The 11714-nt window shown below is 43.4% G+C and overlaps 1 protein-coding gene across 2 annotated transcripts; it reads left to right on the forward strand.

The window, feature by feature from the left end:
* Positions 1-426: 426 nt before the first annotated feature.
* hdac10 (histone deacetylase 10) lies at positions 427-11440 on the forward strand. Of its 2 annotated transcripts, XM_035790785.2 has the most exons (21): positions 436-541; positions 626-690; positions 6291-6425; positions 6570-6666; positions 6867-6964; positions 7135-7239; positions 7363-7431; positions 7518-7644; positions 7775-7840; positions 7954-8013; positions 8119-8208; positions 8344-8450; positions 8558-8625; positions 8745-9009; positions 9565-9655; positions 10027-10112; positions 10225-10281; positions 10359-10440; positions 10622-10810; positions 10972-11131; positions 11286-11440. In XM_035790785.2, exons 2-21 carry the CDS (start codon positions 626-628, stop codon positions 11330-11332), a joined length of 2064 nt encoding a protein of 687 aa, XP_035646678.1. In that variant the 5' UTR covers positions 436-541; the 3' UTR covers positions 11333-11440. The 2 variants fall into 2 exon arrangements, with proteins under 2 accessions (XP_035646679.1, XP_035646678.1); XM_035790786.2 differs by having other exon boundaries at positions 427-690.
* The last annotated feature ends 274 nt before the right edge of the window (positions 11441-11714 follow it).

Raw genomic sequence — 11714 nt, forward strand, 5'->3', positions numbered from 1 at the left:
TTTGTTTGACTGGATCCTGTCACCAGCCAGTCACCCTGGGATACTGAGGAGGATCTCATTACATGCTTTTTCTCTTATGTAGTGCTCTGAAATATAATCTGGTCAAGAAAGCACTTCAGATTTCATCATATTGGAATTCGTGTTAGGTGATATGGTACAGTCACATTGAAACGTTATTTTCTAACAGGACTCGTGTCTTATAAGTGACCATCAATTGTATTTTTTTCTCAAACCCTAAAACATACCAACTCATACCACAAGGGGGAGGGTGAATTTATGAAGACATAAAGCTTGCATTTTTACAGAATGTTTTATTTTGATTGAGCTCAACAAATATTGACCTTAGGTCATTTTACAAATCCACTTGTGCTATTAATATCTAAAAACATAATGAAATTCAAAATGTATAAATGTACTCGTTTAGACCAATCAAATCTGTCCTGTGGTCACGCAACACAAACATGTCTGCGCTGCTGGCAAGAAAAGCGCGATGAATGTGTTTCCCTGAAGTCTAATCTAAATCCGTATATCGACTTTACAGGTAGCTATTTACATTCCGTCAACTTTTCTTTAAAGGTGTGATCCCTTTCTTCTGTCATTGAAGTCACGAATACTTTGTTGAAAGATGTCGTCTGGAACTGCTTTGGTTTATGATGAGGAGATGACTCGCTACAAACTGCTATGGGTTGAGTAAGTCTTGCTTCCTTATTGTGCCTTTTGTTGCCCTACACACACTGCAGTATAGCGAAAGAGAGCAAAAACTGATTATGATAAATATCGTTCTGCTGTGTGTGTACGTATGAGTTGGTGAGTCAAATAAAAATAAATGTATCGGTCGCATACACACATTTAGCAGATTTTATTTCGGGTGTAGCGAAATGTTTGTGTTCCTAGTTCTAACAGTGCAGTAATACACACGAATCTAAAAGTAAAATAATGGAATTAAGAAATGCAGAGATATTAGGACGAGCAATGTGTGTATGTGCACTGACCTGTGCAGGCTGCGTGTGAGTGTACTTGTTGAAAAGTGTTTGAGTGCACACTGTTAGCTGGGTCATTCCTGTTCTGTGGTGCCTTTTCAATCCCCAGGAAATAACACTTCTTATTTAGTGTAAAATGTGGAAAGATATAAGTGCAAATATATACAGTGCATACGGAAAGTATTCAGCCCCCTTGACTTTTTCCACATGTTGTTACGTTACAGCCGTATTCTAAAAGGATTAACACGTTTTTCCCCGTCGTTAATCTACGCACAATAACCCATAATGAAAAAGCGAAAAAACAGGTTTAGAAATGTTTGCAAATGTATTAAAAATACACATTCGAAATAGCACTTTTACTTAAGTATTCAGACCCTTTACTCAGACAGGTTGGACGGGGAGCGTCGCTGCACTGCTATTTTCAGGTCTCTCCAGAGATGTTGGATCTGCTTCAATTCTGGGTTCTGGCTGGCCCACTCAAGGACATTCAGAAACTTGTCCCGAAGTCACTAATGCGTGGTCTTGGCTGTGTGTGCTTAGGGTCGTTGTCCTGTTGGAAGTTGAACATATGTCCCATTCTGAGGTCCTGAGCACTCTGGAGCAGGTTTTCATCTAGGTACTGTACTTTACTCTGTTCATCTTTCCCTCGATCCTGACTAGTCTCCCAGTGCCTGCCGCTGAAAAACATCCTCACAGCATGATGCTGCCACCACCATGCTTCACTGTAGGTATGCTGCCAGGCTTCCTCCAGGTGTGATGCTTGGCATTCAGGCCAAAGAGTTCAATCTTGGTTTTATCAGACCAGAGAATCTTGTTTTGCATGGTCAGAGAGGCTTTTGGTGCTTTTTGGCGAACTCCAAGTGGGTTGTCATGTGCTTTTTACTGGGGAGTGGCTTCCGTCTGGCCACTCTACCATAAAGGCCTGATTGGTGGAGTGGAGAAGGTCCTCCCATCTCCACAGAGGAACTCTGGAGCTCTGTCAGAGTGACCATTGGGTTTTTGGTCACCTCCCTCACCAAGACCTTCTCCACCTATTGCTCAGTTTGGTCGGGCAGCCAGCTCTAGGAAGAGTTCTGGTGTTTCCAAACTTTTTTCATTTAAGAATGATGGAGGCCACTGTGTTCTTTGGGATCTTCAATGCTGCCGAAATTTGTTGGTACCCTTCCCCAGATCTGTACCTCGACACAATTCTGTCTCGGAGCTCAACGGACAATTCCTTTGACCTCGTGGCTTGGTTTCTGCTCTGACATGCACTGTCAACTGTGGGACCTTTTAGGCTGGTGTGTGGCTTTCCAAATCATGTCCAATCAATTCAATTTAACACAGGTGAACTCCAATGAAGCTGTAGAAACATCTCAAGGATGATCAATGGAAACAGGATGCACCTGAGCTCTTTTTCAAGTGTCATAGTAAAGGGTCTGAATACTTATGTAAATAAGGTATTGTAGTATTTTATTTTTAATACACTTGCAAAAATGTATAACCTTTTTCGCTTAGTCATTATGGAGTATTGTGTGTAGATTGAGGTAATTAAAAAAAAAAAGTGTTAATTTTTAGAAAAAGTCTAACGTAATAAAATGTGGAAAAAGTCAAGGGGTCTGAATGCTTTCCGATTGCACTTTTATGCAGTTTTACCATTTTGATTTCAGTGGATGTAGGCGTTTTTGACACCTCCCCGGTGCTATTCATCGTCTTCTATGAGAAATATAAGCCATTTAAATCATTAATAAAATAAAAAAATATTTATTAATTATTTTATAGTCCTACTTAAAATATGTTGTCAGTATTTTTCTCATGATTATTGTATTTGTTACAGTATTTAAGATTTTCTGTGTGTCATAAATGGGGAAGACACATTTCAGTTGAATGCATTCAGTTGTACAACTGACTAGGTATCCCCCTTTCCCTGATTTCACTTTCTCCTCTGTTAGTTGGTAGTGATACCCCTTTAAAAAACAGCCCTTTCCCACAATTGCATCACATTCAGGAAGTGTCAATCTTTTTTTGGGCGGAGAAAACAGCAGTGCTAAGTAAGTATTAGGACTTTTATCTACAGTGTCAGGAACAAGTTTGGACACACCTACTCATTCCAGTGTTTCTTTATTTTTGTTCTACAAATGTTCTACATTGATAATAGTGACGCCATTAAAACTATGAAATAACACATATTAGTAATCATGTAGTAACCAGAAAAGTGTTAAACAAATCTAAATACACTGCTCAAACTCCAACTCCAAGTCAATCACACTTCTGTGAAATCAAACTATCCACTTAGGAAGCAACACTGATTGACAATACATTTCACATGCTGTTACGCAAATGGAATAGACAACAGGTGGAAATTATAGGCAATTAGCAAGACCCCCCCCCCCAATAAAGGAGTGGTTCTGCAGGTGATAACCACAGACCACTTCTCAGTTCCTATGCTTCCTGACTGATGTTTTGGTCACTTTTGAATGCTGGTGGTGCTTTCACTCTAGTGGTAGCATGAGACGGAGTCTACAACCCACACAAGTGGCTCAGGTAGTGCAGCTCATCCAGGATGGCACATCAATGTGAGCTGTGGCCAGAAGGTTTGCTGTGTCTGTCAGCGTAGTGTCCAGAGCATGGAGGCGCTACCAGGAGACAGCCCAGTACATCAGGAGACGTGGAGGAGGTCGTAGGAGGGCAACAACCCAGCAGCAGGACCGCTACCTCCGCCTTTGTGCAAGGAGGAGCACTGCCAGAGCCCTGCAAAATGATCTCCAGCAGGCCACAAATGTGCATGTGTATGAAGGCCCGACGTCCACAGGTGTGGGTTGTGCTTACAGCCCAACACCGTGCAGGACGTTTGGCATTTGCCAGAGAACACCAAGAGTGGCAAATTCGCCACTGGCGCCCTGTGCTCTTCACAGATGAAAGCATGTACACACTGAGCACATGTGAGAGATGTTACAGTCTGGAGACGCCGTGGAGAACGTTCTGCTGCCTGCAACATCCTCCAGCATGACCGGTTTGGCGGTGGGTCAGTCATGGTGTGGGGTGGCATTTCTTTGGGGGGTCGCACAGCCCTCCATATGCTCGCCAGAGGTCGCCTTAGGTACCGAGATGAGATCCTCAGACCCCTTGTGAGACCATATGCTGGTGCGGTTGGCCCTGGGTTCCTCCTAATGCAAGACAATGCTAGACCTCATGTGGCTGGAGTGTGTCAGCAGTTCCTGATGCTATGGACTGGCCCGCCCGTTCCCCAGACCTGAATCCAATTGAGCACATCTGGGAAAATCATGTCTCGCTCCATCCATCACAGACTGTCCAGGAGTTGGCGGATGCTTTAGTCCAGGTCTGGGAGGAGATCCCTCAGGAGACCATCCACCACCTCATCAGGAGCATGCCCAGGCATTGTAGGGAGGTCATACAGGCACGTGGAGGCCACACATACTACTGAGCTTCATTTTGACTTATTTTAAGGACATTACATCAAAGTTGGATCAGCCTGTAGTGTGGTTTCCCACTTTAATTTTGAGTGTGACTCCAAATCTAGACCTCCATGGGTTGATACATTTGATTTCCATTGATAATTTTTGTGTGATTTTGTTGTCAGCACATTCAACTATGTAAAGAAAAAAATATTTAATAAGAATATAATAATATTTCATTCATTCTAGATCTAGGATGTGTTATTTTAGTGTTCCCTTTATTTTATTTTAGTGTTCCCTTTATTTTTTTGAGCAGTGTATATTTGGGATTCTTAGTAGCCACCCTTTGCCTTTACACTCTTGGCATTCTCTCAACCAGCTTCAATAGGTAGTCACCAGGAATGCATTTCAATTAACAGGCGTGCCTTGTTAAAAGTTAATTTGTGGAATTTCTTTCCTTCTTAATGCGTTTGAGGCAATCAGTTGTGTTGAGACAAGTTTGGGGTGGTATACAGAGAGAGCCCTATTTGGTAAAAGACCAAGTCATATTATTGCAAGAACCGCTCAAATAAGCAAAGAGAAATGACAGTCCATCATGACTTTAAGACATAAAGGTCAGTCAATCCTGGAAAATGTCAAGAAGTTTCTTCAAGTGCAGTCGCAAAAACCATCAAGCGCTATGATGAAACTGGCTCTCATGAGGACCGCCACAGGAAAGGAAGACCCAGAGTTACCTCTGCTGTAGAGGATAACCTCAGATTGCAGCCCAAATACATGCTTCACAGAGTTCAAGTAACAGACACATCTCAACATCGACTGTTCAGGCCTTCATGGTCGAATTTCTGCAAAGAACCCACTACTAAAGGACACCAATAAGAAGAAACTTGCTTGGGCCAAGAAACACAAGCAATGGACGTTAGACCAGTGGAAATCTGTCCTTTTTCGGTTTGATGAGTCCAAATGAGATTTTTAGTTCTAACCGCCGTGTCTTCGTGAGATCCAGAATAGGTGAACAGATCTCCACATGTGTGGTTCACGACGTGAAGCATGGAGGAGGTGGTGTAGGCATGCTTTGCTGGTGACACTGCTTTGAGTTAAAAGAAGCAACTCTAGAAGCTGCTGAGTCTCCGAGATCTGGTTAGGTTGACAATGTTTTTAAAAAGGACAAAGTAAATAGAAAATGTAATAAATTGAAAGTGATTCTAATTATAAATGTACTGTTTTTATTTTTGACCATTTCCACAGATTTAAAAGTGCATAATATAACTTTGTTTAAATATTTTGTTTATTATTGGTATTAGTTCCACCCTGTTATTGCTTTCCATCCTGTTATGCTTCATTCCACCAAGTTAGGTCAGTGTTTTAAAATAATGATTGAACAATAACATCAAATGTTATGTTTATCTTTGCGGTAATTTGAGATAGAAGGGGTCAACTGCATATGCAAAACTGTTGACCAAATTCTGTTGATATTCTTACTCGGAAAATCTGGTGCAAATGGTTCGGAAAATAACACACGTTTCGCTCAATAATCATTGATTTATAATTATTTGAAGAAAATAAATGAACATAATAGCGTAAGGAACATTTGATTACTTAGAAAATCAAAATCTAGATATTTACATGCATTGTTAACACCTTCGGATAGTTATATTTAAGCCCCTAACAGGGTGGAAATATGCTGTGTTCCGTGTGTGAACAATATGCCTATATTTATTAGGATTTAAGTGCCTGCTCTTCACCAATATGTTTTTCTGATAGTCAAACATGTCCTTTTTCTGATAGAATACAAAACGAATGGAAAATATATCATTTTCTTTCACAGAAGTTATGTGGTCCGGAAGGCACCGCAGAGTAGGAATGACCTCTGCTAATCGTTTGGCTTTCTTTGTCCTTTTGCATGTCCTCTCTTCAGCCCGGCTTGTAAAATTGAGGTCCCTGAACGTCTGACTGTCAGTCACACAGCTCTGCAGGAGGAGGGTCTGGCTGAGCGCTGTGTCTCTGTGCCTATACGCCAGGCCACCGACGCAGAGATCCTACTGGCTCACAGGTGAGTCTATCACGCACACGCATACACACGCACACACACACACACACACACACACACACACACACACACACACACACACACACACACACACACACACACACACACATACACACACACACACACTGCTCTATGTCGTACCTACAGTGAGGAGTACCTGGAGGCAGTAAAGAAGACACCACACATGAGCCTTGATGAGCTGAGGACCTTCACCCAGCAGTATGGGGATGTCTACTTCCACCCGGTGAGATGACATGGACAGTCAGTCAACTAACCAACCGACAAGTCAATCAATCAACTAATCGCTGCATTGTCCCAAATGGAGAAGATACAGTATAGTGCACATAATATAGAAAAGCACAGAATGGGACCTGACTATGAGGCTGACCGAAACAGAGTTAGCATTGTGAAACCCATGATCTCTGCCTGTGTTTTCGCCTCTAGAACATCTACCATTGTGCCAAGTTGGCCATCGGGGCCACTCTCCAGCTGGTGGACAGTGTGATGACGGGGAAAGTGAGGAACGGCATGGCCTTGGTCAGGTGAGTTTTAACCATGGAGGAACGGAGTGCATATGGGTTTGTCCTCAGCTGTTTTATTTGCAATGCCCCTCAAGGTGTCATGCACTTCCTGTATGCACAGTTACAGTATCTGGTACTCAGGATTCACCTCCCTCTCCCACCTCTTTTTTTTTTTTCAATCAATCCCCCAGACCCCCAGGACACCACAGTCAGCGCAGTGCTGCCAACGGCTTCTGTGTGTTCAACAACGTGGCCATCGCTGCCCACTATGCCAAGAAACAGTACGATATCAAGAGGTGAGCAGGGCCTGAATAGAACACACTCTTAACTGATTCCATTGTAGGCCTTTTGAAAGTAGACTTAGAAATACAATGGGCGAATGTGTGTTTGTTTTTCGAAGAATGTTTTTGTTTCCCCAGGGTGTTGATAGTGGACTGGGACGTGCATCACGGACAGGGGGTGCAGTTCGCTTTCGAGGATGACCCAAGGTAAGTGTCTTTTCTTGATCCTAACTGGACCTTTAGTCTGGTAATCAAACCTGTCTGATCTGCAGATTGCTCTGACTGACCCCCAGTGTGCTGTACTTTTCCTGGCACCGCTATGAGCACCAAGGCTTTTGGCCCAACCTGAGGGAATCCGACTATGACAGTGTGGGCAAGGAGAAGGGTGCTGGCTTCAACATCAACGTACCCTGGAACAAGGTGAGTTCCATAGAAGTAGAATTCTAGAAGTCCTTTTATATCAAGTAGCCCTGCCTACCATACATTACTTGTTACTTTCTCAGTAGCATTATGCCTTCAGTTCTCAATTTGATCTCTTGACTGGTTACAGGTGGGGATGGAGAACAGTGATTACCTTTCTGTCTTCTTCCATGTTCTCCTACCCATTGCATATGAGGTGAGGCATTCTCCCAGGTCAGAATTCGGCAGCACTCACAAAACGTGTGTGACGTTCTCTCTACATATCAACCTCAAATGATGACTGAGAGAAATGAATACTCTTTGTTCCAGTTCAGCCCAGATTTGGTCTTTGTGTGTGCTGGCTTTGACTCTGCCATTGGAGACCCAGAGGTAAGGCATTCTACTGCTTAAATGAATGACCAACTAATATAGACCTAGACACTATTGTTTCGGTAGTACAGTATAATCAAGCGTTCTTTTATGTTTGTGTCCCAGGGTCACATGTGTGCCACCCCAGACATCTTTGCCCACCTGACCCACCTCCTGAAGTCCCTGGCTGGGGGGAAACTGTGTGCTGTCCTGGAGGTGACGGTCACTCATAGACTTATGATATTTAACAGCGTCACTCTTTTCTGAAATGAGTCTCATGAACAAAACAGGAACTGTTTTTGCTGTTTTTTTGTACCTCGATTCACTCTATTTAAAAAAAAAAATGTTTAGGGAGGGTACAACTTGACCTCACTGGCCCAATCAGTGTGCCAGACCGTCCAGACCTTACTCGGAGATCCCGCCCCCCAAACGTCAGAACTGAACGGCCCATGTGAGAGGTGGGCTGATGTGTCAGTCACAGCTTTAAAAAGGCTATAACCTAAATAGCTTGTATAGTCAGTTAACGCACTGCATTGTGTCTGCCTCGCTCTCTCCGACCCTGCAGTGCTCTGGAGTCCATTCAGTGTGTGAGATCAGCTCACAAGCCCTACTGGGCCTGCCTCAAACACACAGGTACTATATAACATCACACTCAGATCTCATCACTTCATTTACAACATATCAACCTGCATTACCCTAATATAGCTATTAATCTTATCTTTCCTCCCTCCTTCCATTCACTTCCCTTCCAGTTGCCCCACCCGTGTCTGAGCCCAGCACTAAACGCTGTAAGCTGGCAGAGAAGGAAGAGGGTGTCCAGGCTGAGGGGGGTCAGAAAGAAGAAGGGGATGGTCAGAAAGCGGAGGAAGAGGAGGTGGTGTGGATGAAGCCTCCGTCCCGGTTGGCTCCTCCGGTCCACACTGAAGTGGCACTCCCTGCTGACCTGGAGGTCCCTGACAGATGTGATCGTGTGAGGTCATCACTGGCACCAACTCTTGAGATACTGCAAAGACTAAGGTCTGTCCCTAACCTATACTCCTGCGATACCTCAGAGATTTAAGTCTGTCCCCAACAAATGTCCCCAGATACATTCTTCACCCACAATAATGTTAAAGCTGCAATATGTAACTTTTTAGCCAACTTGATCAAATTCACATAGAAATGTGTGTTATAGATCTGTCCTCATTAATATCAAGTATAAGAAGTGGTAGATCTGTTCTATGCTTCCGGTTTTTGCTGTCTTTTACTTTCGGTTTTGTATACCAGCTTCAAACAGCTGAAAATACAATATTTTTGGTTATATAAAATATATTTGACAACGGTTTAGATGGTACAATGATTCTCTACACTATTGCTTGCTTGTTTTGTCACATAAACTGAAATTAAGCCAACTATTCGAATTTGAGCAACCAGGAAATGGCGGAGCGTTTTCTGCATAGTGCAACTTTTAAAGTATGATCATAGTTCCTGTTTAATCAATTTGTACTTTGATCACTATGAATACACATGGTATTTATTGTACTCCAATGTTTTTGGTGAAGCTTCAATAACACTGTCTTATTTTATAACCAGGGATAACTTTTTTGAAGGGTCGGCAGAGGAGGATGCTCTCATGTCTCTCTGCAGCGTCATCGCGCTCTTTGAAAAGATGAAGAAACAAGAGGTGAGCTGTGTTTAGAAGTTAAGCGTAATTTCATCTTACTCATCAAAACTCATTTTGCATTGTGAGTCATTACATTCATCAAATGCCCTCAATTGAGCGTGATGTTATCAATTGCACACAACTTTTGCCCGTGTGTTTTCTTTAGTTCCAGTACATTTTATGTTGCCTTTGTTTGCTTGTGACGAAGCAATGCAACACATTGCTATTCCTGGGGCTGGAACATGAGGAATACACGGAGGGTATTGTGTGTTTATGTATTATGAACTGAACTATGGGGCTATTATTCCCAGCACCACAAGTTGTAGAGAGATGGTGTGGTTTGGCCTCTGATCTTTGGCTAACCTGGCACTTTGATGCTAACTGTCTGTCAGATTCGTAACGGTCTGGCGCTGGTGCCTGATGTCTCCGTGGCGATGCTGTGTGCCGCGCAGCATGCTCGGATGTCTCTCACCAACCGGTATACACAGTTTATGACCTTTGACCTTGAGTACATTCTCAATACTGGACATGCATAAGCCAGCACAGGAACTGGTGGCGAACACTCAGTTGGTGAGTGTTTCTCCTCACAGGTTATTGCTGGTGTACCTGGGGGATGGGGAGATCCCGACGTACGTCACTGAGGACGGGTGAGAATGTTTGCACAGTACGTTGAGTAACCGCACAGTCATAAATACCCTTCTAACCCATCTCTTTTCTCTTTTAGGAAAGCACTAGTGGTGCAGATCAGCAGTAAGGAGCCAGAGGAGCAGAAGTCCAGATATCAGGTTTCTGTGTCTCTGTTAAAGGTACAGCAAATTATTTGGAAGAGGAAATGTACTCCTGCGATATGATTCTCTTGTTGCGCTTGCCAAGATTTTATGGAGGAGATGTATGTTATGTTCTACCTTACTTTTAATGCACAGCATCTATTGTGTACAGTGTATTATTACAGTCAGTGTGTGTGTGTGTGTTTGTGTCCCACCACAGGGCTGCAGTGATGTGGCAGGGTTGATGCAGGCTGTGCTGTGCCTGCTCCTGCCTCTGGCCTATGAGTATGACCCTGGGCTGGTGCTGCTGGTGCGGGGGCCAGGCAGTGGGGTGGGGAAGGCAGCCTGGGCACAGATCACCAGCCTACTCCAGGGCCTGGCACAGGGCCACACACTTGCCCTTTTACAGGTGAGAGGGACACCGAGGGAGTGAGGGCCCCACTTTGACTTGGTCCTAGCTATGCAGTTTTAAAGTATTTTGAATTATGATTATTTTTTCTCCTGTATTTTTTTCACGGTCGAATGAGTGTTGCAGGGATGATCCTCTAACATATTGTTGTCACATCCCAGGAGGGTGAGGAGGAGGCTGTAGGGACCACGGCAGCCTCTCTGCTAGGGGACCCTGCTCCCTCTCTGGGGCCCCTGGGGGCCCCTCTCCCTGAGGACATGGAGGCCATGGAGAGACTGAGACAGAGGCTGCAAACACACTGGGGACTTCTGCAGAATGCAGGTGAACAAATGATCACAGCATCTAAAGAAACCTATTCAGTTACTCAAATGGATAATAACATTTTAGAAAACCAAAATAGTTAATAGTATAGACACCTCAAGAAAATACTGACCACTGAGCTTGTTAATAATACATTTGTTTTGTCCTTTTAAAGCTGCAAAGGGGAAAGAAGTCGAGGAAAAAGGACAGAACCAGGACTGAAGTCATCTCCACACCAATTGGGTTTGTGACCAAGGGAGAAAATCCATCTCCCAGCCATCCACTTTTATACTGTTTGTAATTTTGGTCATTAAAAACAATTAAACTATCTGTTGGTCATTCTGCTATCTAGTAATTGAAAATGTCTGAAACTTGCACCACTGCGTAATCTCCATATTGCAACACAACAAAATATGAATATCATGGTTACTCTCTGTTTTCATCAGTCCATGTGTGATGGAAATTGAGAAACAACTTCCTGTTTGCGCAAATGAAGTCAAGTCATAGGGTCATTCAGTATTAATATTAATAATATTAGTATCAGTATTCATACAGAGGATGCAGCGAGCTGTTGGGCAGACAAGATGTAGACAATGCTGTGATC

The sequence above is a fragment of the Oncorhynchus keta genome, chromosome 17, assembly GCF_023373465.1.
Source record: "Oncorhynchus keta strain PuntledgeMale-10-30-2019 chromosome 17, Oket_V2, whole genome shotgun sequence".
NCBI classification, from domain to species: Eukaryota; Metazoa; Chordata; class Actinopteri; order Salmoniformes; family Salmonidae; genus Oncorhynchus; species Oncorhynchus keta.